The sequence below is a fragment of the Drosophila sechellia genome, chromosome 3L (genome assembly GCF_004382195.2).
Source record: "Drosophila sechellia strain sech25 chromosome 3L, ASM438219v1, whole genome shotgun sequence".
Taxonomy (NCBI): domain Eukaryota; kingdom Metazoa; phylum Arthropoda; class Insecta; order Diptera; family Drosophilidae; genus Drosophila; species Drosophila sechellia.
The window spans coordinates 18,538,419-18,564,609 of NC_045951.1; the positions used below are offsets into that span (position 1 = coordinate 18,538,419).

Below are 26,191 nucleotides of genomic sequence, written 5' to 3' on the forward strand. Positions count from 1 at the left end.
AACAATGGCGTTAAGTATTTAAGTGCACGGAAATATCACAGCCATGGATTGGCCTCGAACTCCGGGTCCTAAAACCCCTCGGCTTTAATTTCATTTTATGGCATTAGCAATTTAAAAAGTGGAGAGGAAAACGAGCGCAGCTAGAAGCAGACACAAAGTTTAATTGCTGGCAACAGCTTGGAAATAGTTACAGATAGAGCGGGAGCCACATAAAAAACCGCATTGGGAATGGCCCACTTCAAAGAAAGGAAAAAAACCATGGTAGACCGACCAACCAACCGACCGACCGACCAGGCAAAGATATATAAAAGGGCAGAGAAGATGGTCCAATAGAGACATTGGTGTATAATTTTATTGGTGCTCTGCGGATGCCAGATGGCGTCCAGAGCTTTTCCCCTTGTTCCCTGTATTTACAGGTGGCTTATGGAGAGAGGTGGTTTCCTTCGGAGGGGAATGGATGCCTCGCGTTGGCTTAATTCAATGAAGCGGCTTAGGGCCAACATCAGCTGTGGCCAGCTTAAGTTAACAGTTTAAGCCGATGCGCAAGTAACTAGAGCTCTTCTTTGGCCCGATTAGCTTAATTAAGAGAACGTGTGGGTTGGCCCAGAGAATCCCCGTGGGAAGTCAACAGGTAATTAAACGAGATGGGATAAAAATGAATGTTGATGGATGGCCCAGTTGATCGATGAGCAAGATTCACATTGTCGGTCATGTAGTGTACGAAAAATCCGGAAGGTGGATGGATGATTAATCACTTGCATACAAAGTTAATGTAGCGTGATTAGTTTGTTAAGAACGTGTGACAGGTATTACTAATTAATATTGAAAATTTCGCAATTACTTTAGTGCTCCTGCAGCATCAACACATTTTCCATAGGGCAATCCCTTCTAATCGCTTCATAAACACGCGGAAACTAATGGCTAACTGAAAAATCATTAGGTTTAATGGCTTTCTTGGTCTGCTAACTTTCCGCGTTTTTAATTGGTTGGAAAATGCCAACGTAAGTAACAGTTAATTGCCTCTAACCAGCCATACCGGAGCACATGTACCCCCATCCTCATCCCCATAGCCATCCATAATCCCTTCCCCATCGAACCACAACACACCTCCAAACCCCAAGCCCAATGGCTGCCCATAATTAGATGCATGACTTGGCAGGGTCTTTTTATGTGCGGTTCGCTTGGTCCGTCTAAAAAGTCCGTCTGAAAGTCCGTCCATCCGTCCGTCTGTGGCTGCCGTTGCCGGTGCCGGCTACTCAATTAGCCAGAAAAGACATTAAACTTTCGCCCGGGGCAGCTGCAGAAGTTCAAGACTCCGACGTCTTTCCGTGCTTAATGAAGTTAGTGCAGCTCCGAAAAGAAATAACATGGAATAAAAAACAACTTGCAAAGGCAGCTAAAAACAAAAAACAAAAAAAGTAAGCAAAACATTTCGGAGCGCCACTTTTTAAAGCAGCTGCTGGAAATTGAAAATCAACTTAAATTCCCTTCGCCACCTTTTCGCTGCTAAACGTCTGCTGCCATAAATAAAATGCGAATTTTTCCCCGAAAACCAAAACAAAATTGCTAGGTGGCCGTGTGGAAAAGGGGGGCATGACTGTGGTGGGTGTGAAAATTGCTGGCTGCACTTGCCCGTGGCTTTTCCGCAGTACGTGACCGGTTATTCCATACAACAGACATGCATATCCCCATCGAGAACCTTTCCTGTCCTGTTGCTCTGCTGCCGGAACATATTTTACGTATCAAATTTTGTGCAAAATACTCACAGCTCGATGGAATTCTATTGGGAAATATTTTTCACCAGGGCTACCCAAAGGGTATGCCCAAAAATAGCAAGAATTTCGGTTATTGCAAGAGTCTGGTGCTGTTGAAAATGGTTCACATACATAAGAAATTAAAGTTTAAAATGTGAAGTTGCGCTTATTTATCAATCAATATTCATAACAACCTTTAATTTGATCTTTCTAGCCCGCCTAATAGCTTGTTTTTAATAATCCGCACTTTATGCCTAATCTTCTCTGGCAAAGAGTATGTCTGGTTTACCTTTTTACAGTAAGCACTTGCCATCAATTTTGCAGCAACTCTCGCTCCAAAATCTCCCAACTCTTGTGTGGATTTGGGACTCGATTTGGGTGGCAAAATATTCGCCGATTCAGAGCGCTAAAGTGCATGGCGAACCGTTAAAAATGAATTGCCCGGGCATATTTTATAAACGAAAACAATTTTCAGCAGAATTTGTTGTTGAAATAACAACCAGAGGCGGCGCAACTATTAATAACAAAGTGTGGAGAAGTGAAGACCCCGCGAACTCCCCTAATACAATCATATAAATTACACTGCCAGAGCAATCAATCAATGTCAAAGTCAGACTGAGTTGCGCTTATAGGCCCAGGGTCATCAGAAACACAGAGATGCGGCTCATGGTTGGGGTTCATGGTTGGGGTTGGGGCTTGGGGTAGATTTAAGCTAAGCTGCCACGTACTTGGCCGCTCATCAATTTCAATAAGCCCGCCGCGGAGGGAGCTGAAAGTCCGAGTACTCCGGACGGCCGACCACCAGCGAACCATTAGCACCTAGGCCAAGTGGCGGCGGCATTTGTCAAAGTCCCCCGATACTCCATCCTATCCCAGATACAATGCTATCTATTCCCAGGGCCCAGACATCCTCGCCTGTGTTTTGCATTTTAAATTGTGGCACAAATGAAATTGAAAATGGCTGCTAAATATGTGCAACAATGCGACAACATCGCTCAATTGCCAGCTCCTTTGTCTTGCCTGTATCTGTATCTGCACTTGTGCTTGTATCTGTATCTGTGCCTGTGTCTCCGTGTGGTGTCAACAATGGCAGAACTCTTTGGGTGGCATTTCATTGACAGCAAGTCATAAATTTTACAAATGACAGCCGGCAAGTGGTGAATGACAGTAGGAAAAAGGCAGAAGGAGGAGTTCGAAACCCATGCCAAGATCCCACATAGGATAGTTTTTGATCTATGCAAATTTCGATAGGATAAAGATAGAATGGTTGGGTCAAGGGTTAACAAAGCAGAACCCTTATCCTGCTGCATGGCCATGGTAAAATATTTAGGAGAAGGTTTTCCATATTGCAATATATTTATACAAAATTATAACCATAAAGCTATAATTTTATAACTCTATACGTTACCACAATTTTTTATACATTTTTTTTTAAATATTTTAAAGGTCTTACTTTCATTTATAAGGGCCAGCAACCAATCACGCTGAAAAGTACTTTGTTTTGAACCCACTCAATCTTGTCATTCGATACCGGCTTAACCTTTCTTTCCCAACCACAATTAATACCAATTCAGGTTCCTATAACTATAGACAATGCTTCTGTACTTTCCATGTAACATGCACATTCCTCATTGTGTCTTCGCCTATGATCTCTTTCCTAATCACTCTGAGCCTCAGTTCCAATTCCAGACTGCTGCCTCATCAATCAATCAATCACAATAAGGTCTTTTGAAGGGGAAAAGAAAGACAATCACTTCGTGGAACCTTTCCCGTGGCCACAACACAACATCCCGCTCTAATGACAGCTGGGCACTTACGGTATCTGGAATCGGCCTAATCGGGCCCTTCCACTCGGAATTGAAATGTATTTCGCCTTTATCGGTGGGACCACACCCATGGCGGCTCACTGGAACCGATGCAACCGATTTCATCCGATTCCAACCGCATTCGGAGACCACAAAATGCCAGCATAACGGCAACACCTGCCCATCAGTTGGGTCACTTTTTCCATGCGATTGTGTGTGTGTGCGGAACGGAAGTGCACAGATTATGGCGGCGGAAGACGTGGAGAGGAGAGGAGAAGAAGCTGGATCCGAGCAACATTACCAAGGGATGGGATCCAGAGGGAAAGAGGCACAAAATCGTCGGCGCCGCATTTTGGAGCAGCTGTGATGTGGATGCGGTTTATTCTCCGACCGGGGCTGCAGCGGAAGTTTTAACAACCGCCGCACACACACTTGCAAACACTGAGAGAAAGTCACATGTAATAAAAATATTTAAAAATATATTTATAATAATTTGAAATTTTTTGATCACATATCATAATAAAATGTGGTGAAAACCCAAAGAATGCATCAATTATACAACTGTTTTGAATGATTTCAGTCTAATTTTCCTCAGTGCAGTCGCAGGGGAACGCACACATATGGAAATTAAAATCAATTGCCATTGGAGTGGGATACCGAGGAATTTCCTGAAGACACACACGACGCTACTCCGCTGCCATCATTAGCTGCAATCGAAATCGTAGTTTCTTTGCCGTGAATGTGTCATGCTGTTCTGTTTGCCATGAAAATCCCTGGAAAGACTGTGCTCGCCATGTGTCCTGCCTATCCGACCATGGATCTCCTTGACGTTTTTATAGCTGCTAACAATGTGTCAGGTTTTCCAGGAACTCTGTTTCGGCTTAGCCCTGAGCCGTTTCTGTATCTTTGGCCTCTGAAGCGGATAATTAGGCAAATGTTTTGCCTGGTAGCTTGAATGAAATGCTGGATGAGTAAGCGGCCAAATATTCGTGGCAGAAATACGCTAGATCTCCGATAAACGAGGGTTCAGAGCGACAGTTGATGTATGGGCATTATCTCGAATATTTCACGGCGATCTGGACATCACTGGAGGAAGTGGGAAAGGTTGCTTGGAATGCAAGTGGTGGCATCTATATGAGGCAAAAGAATGTCGCAGCACTCAGATACATTTGGCAGATACAAAAACTTTACAAATGTGTGCCATTAAATTGAGTTAGCGATGACTTCATAGAAAAACTATTCGTGAATTGCCAAAGAAAGCTATTGGGATTTAGTACTTGAAAACTAGTTACAATTTGACTATTAAAGTTTTTGCAATTTAATAACCAATGAATTCCACATGAAACTATGCTCATAAATACGTAAATCCCCCAGCATCCCAAATAGTTTAAGTCTCTTCAGCTGTTTTCATTCATTATAAGTTTTGACTTTACCCGTTCATCTTTTTATAGCACCTCAAGGAGTACCTCGAGCACTAGGAAAAACTGCATTTCCTCAGATCCCCTGGCCTTTCCCCCCTTCTTCCACTACTTTATGCATATTTTTGGCCTCCTCGGGTACCCCATTTTTATTATCGGAATGGGGGCCACACAAATTATGCGTAAATATGCGAACCTCCCTGCTCCGCCGTATTTCTTGTTTATCGTTTTGCGAAAAGTCAATTTTTATAACGCACAGAGCAAAAATGGGGGCCAGATAAACCGATCCGTTCATATACATACTCGTATAGAGATGTGTGTATATAGGAGTCGAAAAAAATGATTTGTGGTTGGCGCAAACATTCCGAACCCAGGAACCCCAGTGGAGAAGGTGGGCTGGGAAAAGAATATGTAACAAATTTGTAATTTGAACGCTACAAATCACAATTTAGCATAATGATCAATTCATAAACGTCAAAACCTTGTTATTCCCAGTCGCCTGTGAAGTGAATTATGAGCGCATTTCAGCTCGTGGAATTTTTTGACTATTTTCGAACGGGGGCGTCGCTGAAGGGTGTCTCTCGCGGTTGCGTAGCCGGAAATGTATATTATCCATCGGCAACGACAGACACATAATACCCTTCACGAAGGCAGAAACACAAAAGACAGGCGAACTTCCTCAGAAAACTAATTAAATAAATTGCAATAAATGCTCGCCGAGCAGTTGGTGTAGGGCCAAAACAGATATCTGATTACGAGGCGGCGTAGAAAGTTGTTCGTTGGACTTTCGGAAATTGTTAGGTGAGGTAATGTACATAGGAAATATATATATATATTGCTATGCAAGCACAAAATAGTATATAAATGTATAGAAAATGTATATTTATAAATATAGATGGTATAAAAAAATTCAAATTTAAAATATCTAAATAGATGCACTTTCTTTAAGCCCCTACTATTCATAATAAAGTTTTGACAACATTTTTGCACATTATTAACTTAAAGCTTATTAAGAATTCCCTTTTAAGTCATCTACAAACGAAATTCATCAAAAGACCGAAAAAGTAACGCAATCTAAAGAGCATTTGCCATAACTCCGACTGACAGATGGCTCCTTGCCGCTTCCTGGCAGCCCCTCCTCCTCCGCCCACCGCCCCTGCCACTCCCCCTCCTCCGCCCACTCGGATACCTTCTTCTTGGGCAGCCTGCAGCATATCAAATTAACACAGACACGATGTCGAGGACCCGGGACTGTTTGCTGCCCATTAACTGTAGCACTTTTGGGGCACGGAACCCCTTAGTTACTCCCCGTTAACCAAGCAGCTTAAATTTGTTGGTCAGGTTTTATAAATACACCGGAAAAAAGGGGTAGTAGTATATTTAACATGCAACTACTCTTAAATGCTTGTAATAAAAATAAGTAAATATGAATTAAAGCTTTAAATATGAATATAAGCATACTGTTATGCTTATAAACCTATGAACTTTGAAAATTATTTTGCATCTATACTTTTTTTGTCAGTTTTTAAATATTAGATGGAAGAGTATTAAAGTGGGACATTGAATTCCCATTCCCCTGTATTTCCGTGTATTTACGTGGCTTTTTAATGAGCATCGTGGTCGCATCGGGGAAACTTTGAGCCTGGATCTCCGACCGACCGACTGGTGGCTTCACCTGGTGATTCCGAGGCCGAGAGTCCCAGTCCTGGCCAGAGCAAATTGCAGGTTCTCTTTCCCTTTTTCCCTTCGAGCCCTGGCCACAAAGTGTTGCGTTGCACTCATATTTTGCCGTGTGCACCTTAATTATATGGCCGCCGACAGAAATTCAAGTGAAAAATGTTTCTCCGATGATGAAAACGCAGCAGCAGCCGCAGAAGCAGAAGCCCAAGCAAAATTGAGGGGAAAACGAAGGGCAGGAAAATTGAAGAAGAAAAGGTAGCAGCACTGCTGAGTGGTCGAAACCTAAGCCTATTCCGTGCCGCTGTTTAAGCCATGAAAATTTAATGCCAGCTTACGACGAACAATGCCCATGGAATGGAATTCGAGGAATTTTTAGGACCGCATTTCCGCTTAGGCACCGAAACGCCCGCACCGCACCAAGTATTAATTATGTACGCATAAAATATCTTTTGAGACCCTTTGAAGCGCTCTAAAACCCTTTCGGGGCCGACATCAATGGGATGCAAATTAACTGTACAAACATAAATAACACTTGAAGTTCTCCGAAAAAGAATGGATGTATATATCAGCATCAGCGGACGGACCTCTCGGCATTTGTCAAAGCAATAAAAATTGTTGGGCTCCTGTTTGATAAGAGTTTTTTATCATCTTTGCTGCGAGGGTTTTGGGCCCCAGTCCCTTCTGCATCCCCTCATTAATTCAGCGGCACGCAGCAGTCCTTTTTGAAATATTCTCTCATTACCCTAGATACTTTTCTGCTGGCTTTTCCGCATCCGTATCTCAGCGTGCTCCATATCCGTAGCCGTATCTCTATCTCAACTTGTTGCTGGCGTTTTTTTCCCACACGTCGCACGGAGTCTTTAATGAATTGGAATTGACAGCTTGTTGGCATTTCATATGCACATTGTAAAGAAATAAATATATTTATGTGGGCCTTGCTCGCGCTCTGTATCTCTGACTACTCTCATTTTTAATGTATCTGCAAGATGCATCATCAATTATTCAATAGACTACACTGCAATGCAGTCAAACGAAAACTTTACCCTCAGTCCCGACCGCTGGAAAAGTGATTAATTGGCGCTACAAATTTATGACGTGGTATAGCGGCCGATAGCGAGTTGAATGTATGATAAAGCCCCCAAATGGATAGGAGTCCGCCCTCCATTGCTCCATTGCTCCGCCCCCAAAGCGATTAAAACTTTTCGTCATTCGGACAAACTCCAACTTCGTAAATACATTAAAGTATCCGCATGTGCATGTGTACATGCTGTTTGTTTGTTGTTGTTTGTCCCGTCATTATGTTTATTGTTATGGTCGTCGCTTTGTGCAATAAATATTATATAAATCATGGAAATAATTTATAAAGCTATATTTACTCAATACAACGGCCAGAACTCCTAACGAGGTTTCCATAGATATTTCCTCTTATTTGCGGTAATGGAAAACTTGATATATGACCTCTTGAAGGTTGGGGGACTAGTCTTTTGGTCAGAGTTCTTTAGAGGGTCTCTTGATGATCTAGAATATTCCTCACTTTTGTAGGGCATAGGATATACATTTTAGATAAGATTATTTCTTTAAATATTTAGGCTAACATTAATGTTGCCAATAAGGCTATCTATACTTTACTTTACTTATACTTATACACTTATACGTTTACTTTCTCCTAATTAACACTTCTTAAAGACTGGCTAATGCACAACTTTCCCTCCACTCTGGCTTTATTTTTGAAAAGGCTGTAAGTACTGCTCGTGGGCATTTTTCATGTTGTAATTTAACGCTTTTTATGCCGCTCTGACCACACCCACAACGGCAACAATAACAACGAAACCCTCTTCACCTCCTCAAACAATTTTCCCAGTTGGTCAGCGGTACCGAAAATCTTTACAGGCAATGAGGGTCCATTGTTATTATGATTATTTGTAATGTATGTTTAAGGGTAAGGGGATGGGGGGATCCGTGGTTGGGGGGAGCAGAGTTCGATGCTTTTTGGTTCTATTCAAGCCGATTGTTTCCCTTTGGGCCCTGAGCTTGCCACCGGGATTGTGTTAATCATGCTACATTGCAGCCGTTCCACAATAATCATAATAATCGAGAGTACAACAACAATAACAAACAACATCATTATTTTGGATATTTATGATATTTATGTAAGCTGTGCCAATGGCCTGTAGATGTAGATGTGCGCCACGATTGCTGTTGCCATGGCTCTTGATAAAAATTTAATGTAGCATGTTAACAAGCGACCCGTTATGATTACCCCCAATCCAGCCCCCTCCACACAAAAGCAATCCAATCCCGACAATAACCCAAAATGCGGGAAAGGGAATGGTAGAATGGTATGAAAAAAAACTATTGTACAATACAGCACAATCCCAGCAATTCCAATACGAAAACTCTGCAGTCCAATTTACCATTTCGATGATGATGGTGATGATGATGCCGACTCCACAGACGACTCAAATTAACCCCTGGCGAGCGGAGGAGGAACCGGAACGGCGGGGCCGACTGGGTTAAGCAATCCCAGTCCCAATCCCAAGTCGAAATATAGGTGCGCCAGACCAAGATGAAAATAAAGCTGGAACCTGATGCTAAAGCTCGAGTTGAAGCCATCGTTCGGCGGAGGAAATGAATAATCAATAATCACAATTGGAAATTTTCTATAAATTGGCAGAGGCCGGCAACATAACAGTTTAATTTTTGTCTGCGGCAGACGATTGAAGGAAATGGAACTTTTATTTTATTTCATTTTATTTTCGGTCCAGAGAGAGAGCGTGTGGGAAAACTGTGGCAAGAGCTGGTGAACTCAAAGCTAAGAGAATTATGATTTTCCTTTGACAAGTTCCCTTTGAAGCAGCCTTTGAAGTCACAAATTATATTAGTCTGGATTTTTGGTTTCCCCTGAAAGGCCTTTTGAAATCCTGTTGGAAATGAACGTATTTACGAGATAGAAGTATGGAAAGCTTATGTCTGCGTGTATTGAAGTCTTGGGATTTTCGTAATAATTACCCAGCACCCGGGCAAACAATTTCCAACAAAACTGCCATCATGCGGCTGCAAACCATCCATTATCTATTCTCGTTCTCAAAGCACTTAGCTTCTATTGTTGCGGAGCTCTTGCATTTTAAAGTATCTCTGCCGCAACACCCAACCTTTTCACTGCAACACCTTTTTTATCATTTAACTAGGTAGACGGAGTGGAATGGAATGGACGGGAGGATGCGGTTCCAGACCCGAAAATAAATCCCGTCCAGGGGAGCGGAGCACTTTCGCATCAACAGCGTGGGAATTAATATCAATGTCGTTGTCGTTGATGTTGGTGGCGGTGGTAATGGTGGTGCAGCTGCTTTTCCAGCTTTTCCCGCTGCTATCAGCTCTCAATTTTCCGGCACAGCCACCATGGCGTATGTGTAATGCCCATTTTTTGTGTTGTTGCGCGCGACGGTTTAAACTCTCCTCTCGATTTTTTTATTCTTTTTTTTTTTTGCTTTTTATCAATTAAAAGCCACTTCAAAAGCGGAAAGTGTCTGTGTGTGCCGTTGACACGCATACACAAAAAGAGGCAGAGGCACCCAAATACCCCCAGACACACACACACCCACATTCTGTCAGATTCACACACAGATACTACGGGTATCCATAGTTCGCTTTGTTGTCAGTTGGCTTGGTTCGCTGGTTTTCTGTTTGTTAGTCGCCTTTTGTTTTATCGTCCCCCCTGAAAAACCGCCTGCCACTCCGCTTTAGTGAGATAAAATGGAAAATCATTAAATACTGATCATTTGCATATATGCGTGGACATGGCACGTAGTCGTTATAAAGGAAAAAGATTGCCAAACTAGCCAAGAATGTGCTGCAGTAGAACTCGAAGGTATTGTTTGGTATTTTAAGTTGTTAAAGGAATAAATCATAATCGAATGTTTAATATAATATATATTTTACAAAGCATGATTACTGAATACAGCGGTGCTGATAGTGGTATTGCTCTGTCAAGAACTTCTTCCCCTTTCGCTAAATAAAATCCAGAGTTTCCACTAGTTTAGGGTCTTCCCCAAAAGTTTCCCAGGCCGCTTTCCTCAAAGCAGCCGGACTGGCAGGCAGGCACAAGCCCATGTGGTTGGAGGCACATATGTCTGGCGGCTTTTTCGCTTTGACATAATCAAAACCAAACCGAACCGAACCGAACCCAAAGCAAACCGAGCGCACAAATGACGCGACTATCCCCAAAAAAAAAATACTCGAAAGCGGCAAAGAGCGGCGGTGGCGGCGTCCACTCAAAGCTAATGACCGACAAAGCGTTTTGTATTATTTTCAATTTCATTTTCACTATACACAAACTATACCCCTGGCCCCCCATAGCACCCATAGCCCCCATCGCCCGCATATTTCACCCTTCCCCCCTTGGTGACAACACTTTTCGCTTCGGCCTCGCCACGCTTCGCCTTGCCATGCATTAAATATTATTAAGATAAGGCGCGGGGGTTCGCTTATCAATCAGACGTCAGAGGTACCGACCCTCGTATATGTATATGTATAATTCGCAAAGAAGAAGAGCCAACACGGTTCTTCCATCAAAATTATGAGTTATTGAAACAAACCGGCAACAGAGTTTCCGTAAATATTTGCTTAGAACGTGTTTTCCTTTACGCCTTTTGAAAGTGCTAGTTGGTTTTCTTGTTTGGAAAGCAATTTGTATTAATAATTATAAAAGTTTGGACTGTTCTTTGATTTGAAACATATTTACAACTTTAATGGGTTTTACGTTTTCTACGCTAATTTGTATCTTTATCTCGTTGTAAAAGTTATGACCCCCTAATGAAAGCCTGCGCTTTGTTTTTTTAGGCCAAAGTTATGGCCCGGCGGACGAAGGGCGGCCTAAGTGCGGCATAATTCCAAGAAGTGGCCCGAGAGCCAATTGCTAAATCAACACAAACAAAAGCCGATGACCAAAACAAAAACCTCAAAAGTCATTACATATATCTTGAGTGGCCCCAACCCCCGGGGAAGACGAGGCCTGCAGAAATGCAGAAGCTACGAGCTAACAGCTTTTTATCTTTTGGCACAAGGCGGCACAGCATTGTTTTGGTTCGGTTCGGTTGGGTTTGGCTTGGCTTGGCAGCCACCTTCGAAAAACCAGTCCATTGCGGTGGACCAAAACCCAAAACAAGGCGAAATACCCATCGGATCTGGACGATCCGAACCGACCGATCCAAACGCAACCGAACCGGCCATATAGGGTTCGCTGGCATATCGAAAGGCAGAGCGGCAACTTCCTGGCTAATATTACGAAAATTGCTTATACCAGGCTATTGCTCCCTGGCCATCCCCATACCCATACCCATAACCATGCCCCAATCCATTCCCCTCCGATACTCGGATACTCTGCGGATCAGCCAAAAAGTGCCAAGTCAAAGTTGGTAGTGGCAGCTAGAGCTGGTGCCCGCTTCCCGGACCTCGGGGCTGCGATTTGAGCCCGGTGCGGTTCGAGCCACGTTGCTTTCGGCCTGTCATGAAGGCAATGCCGACGCGATTCGCCTGTTGCCTTCTACCGTAATTCACAACAACCACAGCCATAATAATAACAGCAACAGCACGGCATCGAAGAAAAGCCAAGGCGAGCGTTGTGAAACCCACAGAAGATACAGTGGTCACAAGTGCACTACCAAATAAGCAATAAGCATAAATAAATGTTATATGCATTTCCAAAAGATTAAAGAATATAAGTATATTTAGATGAAAACCTTTTTAGTTATAATAAGCCATAGGTATAATAATTCAGGATGCTGCATATGCTCTACAAAATGTGCGGATCCCACCTGTAAGTATGGCTTAAATGCATCTTTACAACGTGTCTATTAAATCCTATTTAATCTGCTTAAAATCTTTCGAACCTCAATGGCCTCTCAGTTTTGGGTTTCATTTCTTCGCCGCCCGTAAGTGCCCACGATAATCCCCATTCAAACACACGATTTTCAACCACTGTGCACGACGGCCTCTGGTGCCGCGCCTCAAAGCAAAAAGCGCATCTTTTGAACAGAGCGCAAAGCGCAGCTTGGCAGTCGCAGCATCGGCGCGGTGTGTATCTCAAAGATACAAACAGAGTACGCTCGCTGGATCGCCGTTCCTCGGTGCGTCCGTCTGTCTGAAAGTCCGTCCGTCCATCTGTCCGTCTGTCGATCGTCGGTTGGTCTCTAAACCGCTTTTGTGTAGCCGCTGCTGAGATGTTTGGCATAGATGGCCTGGCCGCGGAACTGGTTGGATGTGGATGTGGATGTATCTTCGAGATGGAGTTGGGGAGTTTCTCAGTTTTGGTCGGAGTTGGGGCTGCGGATGGATGGAGTGGGGGATTGGGTACGGAATGGGGAGCTTGCAACGACTCTGCCGCCTGCCGCTCAGTTATTATTATTTTTGCTTGCGGCGGCGGCTCGACGACTTGCTGCCGCTGATGTCCGATGTTATTGTTGTTGTTTTATCAAAGTGAGGGTTTTAAAAGGTTTTTGTGTATGAGTCGGCATCGGTATCTTGGCCTCGCAGCAGCTGCTGCTTTCTACACAGGAAATATTTAATATTTCTTACATTCGTTAAGTGTAATTATTCATGGTAGATACTAAATGTCTGTGTAACCACTTTTGACATTTTTGATTTATATTAATATAATATTTTACTAAATTACACTATTCTTTTATAACTTTGCCCATTACTTAAATGATCTATTATTAATGTAATGTCTTAGGATAAAAGTGTCACAAAACAATGGAATTTTTCCCAGTGCATCCATCAGCAACGGGCCAACTCCACCTCCATTGCGGCATCGACTTGCCTTCGGTTTTACCTGCAACAGGTAAGAAATGTTCGTACGTTGTTTTTAAACGGCGTCGGCATTTCAATTCGCTTGATTTTCATTTTTTGTACGACTCTCTTCCCGTTTGTTGTTGTGTAGTGTTTTCGAGGCTGCTTTCTTTGAAGTTGCATGCTTCGGTGTGCCTTTGGAGGTTTCCTTTGAATTCCCCCTGCATCTGCCAGCAATTAGTGTACGGGGCTTGTCGTCCTGCAAAGGGTTCAAAGTGTTGGCCTGGCATTTAATTGGCGCAGACCAATTTCCAGCCGATGCCGATGCGGAGGAAATCTCTCTCTGGGGCTTCAAAGCAAAACAAAACAAACCAAACCAATGGAACAAAAAAAAGAAGACTCGAGAAAAGTAAAGAGGTGGATGGGGGCCCCAGAATATTTCCAATGAATTTGTGGACAGAAAAAAGGAACCCAGGGAACATTGATTGATTGATGTTACTTCAGCGATTCGGACATCAGCGTTGCTCGTTTGGCAGAAAGGTCGTCCGATTCGGTCGTCCATTTCCAATTCGGATCGGATCCCACTTTGGAAACACGGGCCTTGTTTATTTACGTCCATGATATGCTCTACCCATGACTAAGGAGCTGCTCTAAGCAGCAGCAGGAGCCAGGGCGAAACGTTCTATTGATCGCGATCGCGATCCCGATCCCTTCGATCTGCTTCCAAAAAAATTCTATTTATTTTCCATGGGTCGCTTTCCTTTTGATCTGCCCTGCCGTTGTGTTTTTCTTCTTCAGCACCATGCCCGATTTTCCGTTCTATTTTTGTGTGTCGCTGCTCCGGCATTCTCCTACCCATTTTCATTTCCATTTCCAAAGACCACAAGCGAACGAACGGCTGTGTATCTTCCAGATAAAAATGCACCCGGTCGATTGCCTACATTTTATTTTCAACTTTTAGTTGTTCGCCGTAATTATTGGAAAAGGATGTGGGAGAAGCCCTTGACTCAATGAATTCGAATGGTAATGCTACACACAAATACATATCTGTGTGCGGGTGAGTGAAGAATTGTTTGGGAGAAGGTAATATTTTAGATCTTCGGCCGAGATAGTCGTATGTTAATGGGAATGGCCTTCAATAAGTAGTCACGGGAAAATGAATAAGGAAAGCATTCTGCATGGATTAGTGGTTTTGGTTCCAGGTAGGTGGATATAGGAATAGATCATTATTTTAATAATAATTATATATTCCTAACCCAATTTCTTCACATTGAGAACCCTTTAATCTATAAGATATCTTCCTGTGATTCCCTGACGCACTCAATATTTCAATTTAATTTACTTGACTGTGGCCAACAAATTGTTTCCCTGAATGCTATCGCCCAGCTGTCTCTGCCCACGAGAGCATTAACATCCATCTTTTCCATATCTGCTGCCAACTATCTGGAAATTCACTAAACAAGTTGAGAACGCTTGGCTTTCGCTTACCTGAGAATTGTTTGTAGCCGCCGAGAATTTTATGCTTCCACCATTTGACAATGTTGCCCGCCATCGCTGTCCGGATATATGTACCTATATAGTTCTATATATACAAGCGGGTTGAGGATGCAGTTACTTGGCGGTGTCTTGGATTTTTCGGTGTTTCTATTTTCCGTTTTTCGGGCGGTGGTGTTGGTTGCTGGTGGTGGTGGTGGTTGGGCTGGAAATTTACGAGTCCTGGGAGGAGGCGACCTGCAGTACAGCAGCAGCAGCCCAAAATGTTTTACGGCCCTTGTGTGTGCGTTCTGCGCTCCCCGGCTGGCTATCCTTTTGTATAAGGATCTGAGGACTGAGACTAATATACTCCAGGTAGGAGGCGAGAGAATCCTCCGCATCCACTTCCACTTCCACAGCCACTTCCCGTTCCACCGTGTTTATGCGCTGCCGCTGGGCGACCTTAATTTGTATCTGGTATTATTTTCGACTGTGCGGGTGGCAAGTTACCAGTCGTAGTCGCTGTCGTAAAAGTTTTTACAGCTCTGATGTGCTGCATTTTAGTTTAATTTGCGCATATTGCGCTGCTTTATTTGATCTACGTGTGTGTGTATCTTGCAGATACTCGTACTCGCACTCGCACTCGTATATTGGTACCTTTGTGCCCGCTGCGCGCGTAATTTTAATTGTAAAACATTTTCGCCGACTCGATTTGTTTTTCGCCAGCCGTTTTGTTGTTATTTATTCAATTTTTGCCTTTTGCTTTGCGACGACGTAAATAACTTGGCGTATAAACAACAAAAAACAACAAATGCAAAAACACGATTTATTTCCAAACGATTGCGACGAGGGCGACGGCGACGTCAATTTTTCGGGGGATGGCGTACCGGTTGTTTTTATTATTGTTGTGGGGGCGGTTTTTCGTTTTTCCTTTTTGCTTTTCACACTTGATTTTTCTCTACGGCAAGAAAATTAAAACTAAACTGGGCGTATCTCGCGGATACATTTATTAATTTGATCAATTTCCAATTTCAACGATAACTTCACTGGGCCACAACAATCCGTTCGGTCAGTAGTTGTTTTGGTGGGCCAAACTACGCGTATCTTCTAGATACTTTCCGCTGTATCTCCGAGTCTCAGTTCACACGTCTTTTCGAATCAACGGACGAAAACAATCTGAATGCGAGACGTTCGAGAATCGAAACGTTGCCCGTTGTTCGAAACTCGCCTTCGAGCGCCGCTCTTTCTCTTTCGAACACGTTCTCTCAATTTCGAACTCGAAATTCGTAAAGGCGTGTTATCTCTTTTTCTATTCAAAAAGGGTATGATGGAATTTTGGTTCATTATAAGTAAGAATATCTCTTCTCACGATATATACAATAAATAAATTTGTAATAATTATTTACTTTCAATAACACGAATAAAAATTTAATAGTGGAAAAATTAATAAAAATAAATAAATTAAATTAATAAAAAATAATAATAAAAATTAATAATAATAATATTTTTTATTATTTTTTTAAATACAATAATATATTATACTTAAAGAGTTTTATACATTTAATAGCTAATGTGTGCAGCATCTAAATTGCATACTAGCAATTCGAGAAATATATTATTCGTGCTTTTTTTCTAATCAATGCAAAGTGGTGTTCTTAAATATTGCATACAAAGAAGCAATTATTAGAGCAACATATTTGATTGCAGCGATTGCCACGCCCCAAATTCAGAGCTTTCTTTTGGCTTGCACCTTTCAAGCTGAATTTTGACTGGTTGTTACTGCCTCCACCATCGGTTTTTGATTATACACGTGTTTGGATAATACCCGGTTTTAATTTGCCTCTATGCATAGCCGCAGCAGAAAAAAATTTGATTGTTTTTAAATTTGATCTCGACCGCTGCCCCTGCCCCAATTTTCGCCACGCAGAAGAAGCCGCCTGCTGAGCTTGAACATCAGGGCAATTACCAACCAAGCAACCAACCACCAACCAAAAAGTAACCCCAAACCCAAGCTCAAACCCGCCGATAATAACAGAGCAAGGAGAATCCTGAATTACGCCGCAGAGGCAAAAAAAAGATGAAGAAACACAAAGCTCTTTCTTTCTTCGGCGATCGAAAGCAAGTGGAAGGAACCCGCGGTGATCGGCTTGCCTTTAACCCACTAATGACTAATGTGCCAACTTGGAATATCAGTGTATTTATGGATATAAAATATAATATTTTTAAAACGTTAAATACATTACAAATATCGTGTTAAATTTCGTTTAGTATGTAGAGATTTAGTAACTGGAAAAATCAACTGTGTACCTAGTAGATTAATGAATAGTATAACATATTATTAAATTTCACGAAGCTAAATTACTACTATTCCCAAGATTAAACTAGCAAAACCTTCTTATACCTTAATGTTCCATTAGCAAAAATGTGTCTTTAGTTCTATTTAAACATTAAGATAGAGCTATGTTCTTAAAAATACCGTTTTAAAATTTATAACAAAAGAGAGATATGGTATTATAGATTGGACCGTTCTCAAGGGGTTAACTTTGCCCTCGGGGTCCGCAGGCTTTCGCACCGTAAAACGTTTTCGGCTTTCGGTATAATGGCGCTGTAATTGAAGAAGAACACGCGATCGAACGCAGGGGCGGGGGATCGAGAAGGGGCTGCGCAAAGGCGGCGGAGGGAACCTCCTTCTAACAGAAGGGTTTCGGTCTGGGTCTTGTCTCTCTCTTTGTCAGACCCTCCTTTGTGTTGCCTTCGTCATACATTGATCCATCGTCTTAATTTCAGGAGGAGACGCGCCGCGCTTCTCCTGCGCTCCCTGCATTTCGGATGCGGGCCCCTGATTGATGTCGGGGATCTGTCCGCCCTGTAGCCGATGATATTGATTTATGTTTACTCCGGTTTCGCATCCGAACCCCAACCCCAGCACTTTGTTCTGCCGAAATTCGCACAACATTTTGCCGCTTTGTATTTGACAAAAGTCGGCGGACAGGACAGACGGGCTGCAAATGTAATTACCCAAAAACGAGTGGAACATGTCTGGCGGCCCAGCAATTCGATGGGCGGAGTTCCTGTTCATACTCGTATGTGACTGACCCACCGACCGACCGACCATATAAAGGGTTCCTGACATTTGCCCCTACGATGACGATGACGATGACGGAGTGACGGCCATGGCAACTGTCGCTGTAATTGACAAGGGGGCAGCATTCGATTCGCCCTGTGCCCCCGCCTTTTTGCCCATTTTTCCCCCGCTTTCCACAGGCAAATCCCTATCTTCACACATATTGGCAATGCTGATGAGTTTTTGAAGGGTTAGGCGAGTTTAATCGGGTCCTATGTGGCGTGTGTGTTTGCATTAGGGAGTTGATTAGGTTACGGGGGTCATTTCGACTACAGGAGATAAACATAATTGCCTTGTCTCGAACGCATTTCCGCAAAATATGATGTAGTACATGCAGGGCACAAATTAATGGGGCAATTTGATTATAGTAAGTCTATTTATTTAAGTCAATTGTAATTTAAATGTTTTCGAAGCGAAGAGCATCAATCTTTTATATAAATTGTTTCGTTTGCAAATCGAGCCAATAATCAATAAGGACTAACAATTTAAGCACCAATTAATTATACCCACTGCTTTTGTTTAACTTCTAGGAACAAAGCAAATATCTCATTGTTAAGAATGGTTTTCAGCAACTGATGATTATTTTTTTTTTTTCAAATGCCCACAACAAGACGCTCTAAATTTTCCAAATATTTTCAGTAAATAATGGGGAGCACATAAATTAGATAAGCAGATATATTTTTCAACTTGCGTCACAATCGAAGCTGCGCTGGATCTCATTAAAAAATATATATATTTTCACGATCGGCTCGACGAAAAGAATCCAAATTTTTTTTGTTTTTTGGAAGTCGTAAACGAACGAAATTGAAATAAATATCATATGCATGGGGTCTAGTGTACATTGTGAAACTATTCAATAAATTAACTTTGTTGTAAGTGCTGGCCATAAATATTTATATTTTATAGTATTTGTACGCTTGTCGTAAAATTCAAATGAAGTTGTCCCCCAATGAGTGGGCCGCGTTTATAAACATATTTCCAAAGCAATTATGAATTGTAGTTTTTGGCATTCGTCGTCTGACTGACAGGAAATTATATTGTGTTATAGGCCATAAAACTGGCAGGTCCGGACAACCAAATGAGCCCCCAAATGAGAGATCTCCAGTCCCTTTGGTAGGTAGCATGTGCAACAGGCCCCTTTGCTTGTGAACTCCCCACCTCTCTTCGCTCAAATGACTTTTACGCAGAAGTCGTTAAAAAACGACGAAAATTTCCAATTAATTTTGATAAACGCGGCCCGCAACGAAAAATATAAGCTGCATATTGGTTTGGGGCGGGGGGAAAAATTTGTGTGCTGCCCCAAAGCGGAAATTGTAACTGTGCATTGATTGGGAGCCGGGATGGGGAAAGGGTGGCGCTGGGCAGTGCAACCAATTGTTGCTTATTAGGCCGAAAACATTAAAAATCTATCAAAACAACAACAACCAGCGACGAGACAACAAATTGTTGTCTTCCAAATGAAGCCATTTCAATCAGCCGTTTTATGAGTGTTTTTAGGCGCTTTTTGCCCGCCTGCTTCAAATGGATTTTTACGATTTTACATTTACAAGAGTCCGCCGTCGTCCATCGCTGTCCATCAAACGATTAGGCCCGGCATGGATGCATCTATGTATATAGGGAGTGGATCTGTTGTATCTATGGGTCTACGGTTTCCGTGGGACTTAATGACCAGATTAATGATGCCAAAAACATGATGGGAAGCGATAGATTAAATGGGAGCCATAAAAGCGATTTAAGTGTGGGGTGGCGGTGGGCAGTGGGTTGTGTTCAGGAATTTTTTCCGAGGAAAGAAGCATCTCTGAAGCATATTTTGGATATCTAGAAGATCTGAAGATAATATTTTCTTAAATTTTACTTCCAAGAAACTCATATAAAATATTTAAATTTGCAGCCGCTGGAACTTGAATCACTTTTCAAAAGCATTTTCATTTGATTTTCGTTGTAAATGATGCCTATTAAATTCCATTATACTGATTAAACGCGAAACAATCATATTTCTGGTCTAGACATTTGTTTAAAATTTTTCTTTAAAATTCCATGTGATGATATTTTTACTAATGTGTATTACTTTATACAACTTATTACTTAGAAACCATAGGGGAAATACCACCTGCGATACGAATTGATAGATCACGCCCCCTCAAACTTAAATGAACCTTTCGAAAACATTTAACGAAATAAATAATCAAATTGCAACACACAGAAATATTGAATTGCCAAGCTGAAGTGGAAATCTTGGTCGCACACCACAGGCAGAAAAGTAGTAATAATTTATGCATTTTCATTTATTTTTGACTAATATAAAGTTTTTCATTTATTCTGGGCTCCACTCGTAAATTACAGCCAGCTGGCCCGAAGGGGAGGAGGGCGTGGCACTTTGGTTTGGGGAGCCAAGCGAAAATAAAAATAATTTTTAAAGTGCTGCCCAGACACTGCATCTATTAGCCCCGCGAAACCCAAGATTGTATCTGCATTATCTACGCTGCCGTATCTGATAATGATCAACTGCTGGCCGACGCCTCAGCTGCCGCCTTTTTCTTTATACTTTTACATATATGTATGTATATATATTTTCCTTTATTTCGTGTTTTTCCTCTTTTTGTTGCCTTTTAATTAAACGCTCAAGCCGCAAGCGCAGCTCAAATCGCCGGCGGAGTGGAGTGGAGTGGGTTGGAGTCGTGCATGGGCGGCTGCCCCTTTGAGGAACCTTCCCCGCCGATTCTATATAGAGGTTGCCGCCTCATTTTGTCAGTCATGCCGTCATTGCTTCATTATCCATGCGCACATCACTCAACGCACACTCTGCATGTACTTCGTATGTACATATATGGTACACATATATACCAATGCACTCAATTGCATCCGAGAACCCTGTTCCATTTCCAGACTGGGCCCATCCAAGTCCATATCCATATTCATCATCGTCTGCATCTCAGCACCAACTCTAATCGAATTACTGGCGCACTTTTGAATTTATATCTGTCTCGCAGCTCACATTTTATTATTTTTAAACAGCGAATTATAGAGAAAATTCAACTGGTACAATAATAATAATTTGTATATTATAACTTGACTCAAAATGTTTAAATGATAATTGAAATGATATATATTTTTATTTTAACATAACTTTGGCAGGCAGATACTATAGATCACAAGATCGCATAATTTTCTTACGGAAATTTTCTTCAGACATAAATAATCTAAAGAAGAATAAATATGGAAATGTTCTTATCTGAAGTATCTACAAGTAATACAGTAAAGAAACTGCATGGTTTTTCTTTTAAAATGAAAATGAAATGAAATAAAAAACAATTTGACACGGTCTTTAAAAAGTGTGATTATAGAATAGTAACTAATTTAAATTTAAACGTACTAATGTCATTATCATTATTATGGAGGAGTTATGTAAGGATCAATGTCCATATGACAAATAAGAACTTTTTGTTAATATTTTGTTTCTTTATTATGCTTCGAAACATATCATTTTGGAATCTTTTTACGACTTAAGATCAACGTATTTCTTGGAGCAATTCACTTTCTCGGTCAGTCCATGTAGGTTTTCAATTCGACCAACTGCGTATACGGTATTCTTATCCTTTATGACAAAGACAAATGGTCGATTTACTTCGAACTTTTCGGTCTTTTCAGTATCGATATCATCAACTAGATCTAAAATATGGAACAAAATAAATTAATGTTAATATAATAAACAGTAAATAGTACGAGTACGAGTGCGCTTACCTAAGCGAAGAATGGGTTGAAATCTTATTCCATGGTTTACCCGAAAGTCGTTGATTTTGATTTTGGCTTTCGATTTAAACGCCGAATCTTTAAACGTGTCTTCAATGTTAATTCCGTTAAAGAATTTGGCAATATTGTAGTCGAATTTCTCCTTGAATATGGGCAGTAGCAAGTGAACATCCTTGTGATCATTATATTCCACATTGATCTGGTTGCTCAAATTATCCAAAATGTCCTTGCAGGTGACACCTTTCCTCGGCAGAAGGACCAACATACCCAAGTTTGCCGATGAGAATGGAATGTATATGCCTTTGGCCTCGTCCGTGGACATGGTTTCGAACGACGACAAGGAGTGCATCATGGGCACACATATTGGGTCTTTCGAAGCATATCCAGTGCCAGGATTATTGACAAAGTATCTGTTAACCTCTGATTGAAAATGAGATGCCCAAAGGGGAGTGACTGTCATTCCGCTGATGGCAACAATGTTTTCGCCCGTGTTTAACTTTTTCTCTTGCACAAAATTGGCGAGTACACCATCCAAATGGGAGGACAACCATTCATCCATTAATTTTGAGGGTCTGACATCCTTTGTCACATCATACTTCTTGGCACTCGTCATCAGCACCTCGTTTACCAGACGCAGCTTTTGTGATAGGGGCAGGTTCTGAGACACTGCCACCTTGTTGGCCATCTGGAACTTGGCCCTCGAGGCTTTCTTATATCTCAAGCCCCAATCCAGTACTTCCTGCCTTGCTTCGGAGTATCCAAAGTTTATGATCAGGCTCCTTTCCAAATCGATATTACTCTCAACAGCCTTAGCGGCATGGATCTCAAACAGAATCATTTCTATATTCAACACTGATAGTACAAAATTCTCGGGTGTGTATCTATCGATTTCCTTTATGAGTTGAAAAGATACATTTTGTTGGATTGTATTTTGAAAGAGGAGCAACGCGCACAGTAGCAAGAATGTTACTTGATGGTTGCCCATTTTCCACAATCTTAATAAGCTGTTTAAACTAACGTTGTTTCTATATATACACGCAAGGGGAATGACCCTTAAGATATTGGATAATACGCAAAAACGAATGGAAATTAGTACGGATTTATTGCACTGCTATTCAATTTCATGCTTTCTATCCTCTAACCAAGGAAGAGTACTTCAAAATCTTTGTAAGTCTATATATGTATATACAAATTAACTTATGGTGTGGTTAGTGCAACATAAATCAACAACAATCAGCAGCAGAGAAATATCTTGTTTAGTCAGTGTTATGTTTTCATTAAATGCTCATACTTAGCTGGGTGCTCCAATTGCTCCAATATTCCCTGGCAGCTCTAAGTTCTATGCACGCACTTGCATCCACCGACTGAATGTGTTATCCACCCACTTTCCGCCTGGTAATATGTTAATAGCACCATGCGTCACTTGCATCCTGGCGCATTGCAATCCGCCTCGCATTTTCCCGCCCCTGTGGGTGGATGTCTTTACATCCGACTTCAGTCTGCCAACTGTCTGCTTTCCTCCATGGACAATGTGGTCGCTGCCTGGTGGCTGCCTTGCGGTTTTCTGATTTATAACACTGTTTACACGCCCTGCCAAAAAGTTTGATTTACTGGCCATTGGACCGGCGGCCACGTGTGCCCATTCGATTGCCATAACTCATACGACCCGTTGCCCGTTCCTGCTGAGCAAAAGGACTCACGCATGCGCAGATGGAATGTAAACTTACTTCGCATTCTATTATTAAGAATGTCTTAGAAAATAAAGACAATTTTATCTTATATAAATATTTACATTTGCAATATCAATGGCTTATCATACATACATGTAAATGTAAAGGAGGTATTCTGCAGCATTATATTCTGTGGATTCTGGAAAGAAATGCTACAAAAGTAAGGGCAGCTAAAACTAACATTGTTAAAAGTGAACGTGAAATATATCAAACCAGAGAATTTTTTTGGATTTTTACGGCAATCGCAGAAGTTTACCCATGACGGTTTCCAAGATGTCCTAGGTTGAAAGTATCACACACATAGTGTGTGGATAACCATAGAAATACAATCAAAACACATTAATTTCTGCATCCTCATAATAACTGTGAAACTTTATTTATCTGCAACTCATCAAAGCCACGCCGCTCATTTTCCTCCGATTACCCATGCACTTCCTATATGAGTAACTGTTCACGGTGCCTCCGCGGTGATGATGATGAAGTTGATGCTTGATTAGCTGGACAGACCCGATCCTCCTGCTCCGCCTGCACTCCCCCTCCTCGGAAATTTTCTCCGCCCCTTCGCCGGCATGTGTGCATGTTCATTTCAGGCCGGTCCGCTGGCGGCCACCTCACACATTCGCCCATCACACTTCCTTTGAAGTTGCACCGCCATCTCAGGCGAGAGTCGGATCTCTCTGGACAGTTCAGCCACGTCGAAAGCCACCCGTGCGAAAAAAAGTACGATTAAACCTAATCGAAAGACCACTCAAGTCGAAGTTAAAGTATGCCCTTAAATATTATATATTTAGGATTACACAGTTTTTAATCAAGGGCTTTATTGATTGTGTACAATGTTAATAGTTATACAATAGTTAATAGTTATATATATTGTGTAGATTGACTAGTATGGTTATACACTTTTACTCCTATGTTTATGTTAGTAAATGTAATTTAGTATAATTGAATTCATTTTAATCTGAGAAACCGATCACTCATAGTAGTTTTTCGAAAGTAAATTTACTGTTTATCTTCTTAAGTTTGAACTCTGAGTGCTAAGAGCCAGTTTTATGCCAATCAAAAAGGTCGGGAAAGGGTATTTGGTATACTCTTTAACCCGTTACATCCCGGCCATAAAAGCGGCAAAACGGTCATGTTGGATCGCCGCTCTTATCAACTTGTCCAAAAGCTTTTGCGCTCGTTCAAATCAATTGGAAGCGGTTGGCATCGGCATCTCAGGAGATCTCAAGCGCGGCACCTCCAGTGCTGCCAATTTGTCCTTTTTTTTTTGGATAAATCTTAAGTAGTATTATGGAGAATAAATCTTTAATTTTATTTTATTTTAATTTTATAAAGTCATAATGTTATTAGTTGATTAGTTAGATTTGCGGTAAAATTATTCTCATAATACTAAAATATTTCTTGTTTATCGATCGGCTGAGCCTAGGAAATATTTTTTCTAAATTTATATTTATTTAGTGAAGAATCCGTACAACATAATATTGTATCTTAACATTACAGGGTGGACTAACTATATTGATTATCAATTATCTTTCTGTTTTTGTTCTTTAAAACAAAATAGAGTTTCTTGTTTGCAAATGACATTGGAAAAATTAACTTTAAAGATTTTTTGAGTTTAATATGAGTTTGGTATACTTTTCGTAACTGAAAAAAGTCGTATACTTTGTGGTCATATTTGTCTTAAAAACAGTACAATTATTTATTTAAGTTGCTAGGTATGAGTAGTATGGTTAAGTATTATCAATGTTATGTTAGTCCTCACAAGCAATAAGGTATCAATTTAATCGAAAATAGATTTGTTTATAATCCAGTATAGGTTAAGTTATTGTTAAGTTAATACTATTAAGTTATTAATTGCTGTTCCCTTCTTATCCGCTAATCCAAGCCATCTTTCATTGACACCACTGGGAGCCACACACATCGGTGAGTTGCGCATGCGCGGCGGATTCGACGGTGGGCCGCTGTCGGCCAACTGACACATAGAGGGCGATGGTGATAGTGCCGCCCCGCCGACGAGCGGCTCTCCTGCGTTTTTTTGCGCGATTCGGACCAGCTGTTGGCGGCTTTTTGCCGGTCGGTTGGTTCGGCTTTGTTCTTTGCCGGCAGCGTTTAATGGTTGATTTTGCTCAGTCGGTTTTTGATTTTTTTGCGCCGCATTTCGCTGTTTCGTTTTGTAGTTTGCGGTGGGGTTTTTTGCTGCCTTTTTATTAAATTATTATTTACTTTTATTACAAAGCGCGACGGCGGCATGGCAAATTGATGCGATATTTCAATTTGCGACGACCACAAAGCGAGCGATTGTGCGGGGAAATAAATATATCAATGGGGCCGCTGCTGCGCCTACACTTGAACTTCAAAGCGCTTTCCCAACCCTTTTGCTAATAAAATCTCTTCGCTACCAAAAATAAAACTTACTCACGCCGTGGCGGACCCATGGAAATGCTCGACTTCAAAGCAAATTCAAAGGGTGCGCCGGGCGGGGGAATCTCTCGCATAAACAAAAGCCAATTGAAATGCTTCCAAAGAGAATTTGCTTTTTTGTGTATTTGCTGCTACTTAAGTTGGCAGACCTCCTGGCATCCGCACCCCTTCCTCCGCATCCTCCGCATCCTCCTGCCGATTTGTCTTGCCCGTCACTTTTTAATTGTTGTCAACCCACACAAGAGAACCA

At 41.6% G+C, this 26,191-nt stretch overlaps 3 protein-coding genes across 4 annotated transcripts in view; all 3 read right to left on the reverse strand.

Moving 5' to 3' along the window:
• The window catches only part of LOC6618379 (protein naked cuticle), a 40,725-nt gene extending 24,642 nt beyond the window's left edge, over window positions 1-16,083 (reverse strand). For both annotated transcript variants that reach the window (XM_002042613.2, XM_032717957.1), the window contains exon 1: window positions 14,932-16,083. In XM_002042613.2, coding sequence (XP_002042649.1) covers window positions 14,932-14,995 — 64 coding nt within the window. In that variant the 5' untranslated portion in view covers window positions 14,996-16,083. The remainder of the gene's footprint in view (window positions 1-14,931) is intronic.
• A 5,401-nt stretch (window positions 16,084-21,484) lies between these two features.
• LOC6620783 (accessory gland protein Acp76A) lies at window positions 21,485-22,798 on the reverse strand. The gene is made up of 2 exons (XM_002044948.2): window positions 21,782-22,798; window positions 21,485-21,709 (listed from the first exon to the last, which is right to left on the reverse strand). Exons 1-2 carry the CDS (start codon window positions 22,773-22,775, stop codon window positions 21,537-21,539), a joined length of 1,167 nt encoding a protein of 388 aa, XP_002044984.2. The 5' UTR covers window positions 22,776-22,798; the 3' UTR covers window positions 21,485-21,536.
• Window positions 22,799-23,863: 1,065 nt separating this feature from the next.
• On the reverse strand, window positions 23,864-24,237 carry LOC116800994 (the record flags this gene model as incomplete). The annotated part of the gene is given in 2 exon segments (XM_032718051.1): window positions 23,864-24,040; window positions 24,043-24,237. Coding segments are annotated over 2 exon segments (222 nt in total), but the record flags the coding sequence as incomplete, so codon positions are not given.
• Window positions 24,238-26,191: the final 1,954 nt, after the last annotated feature.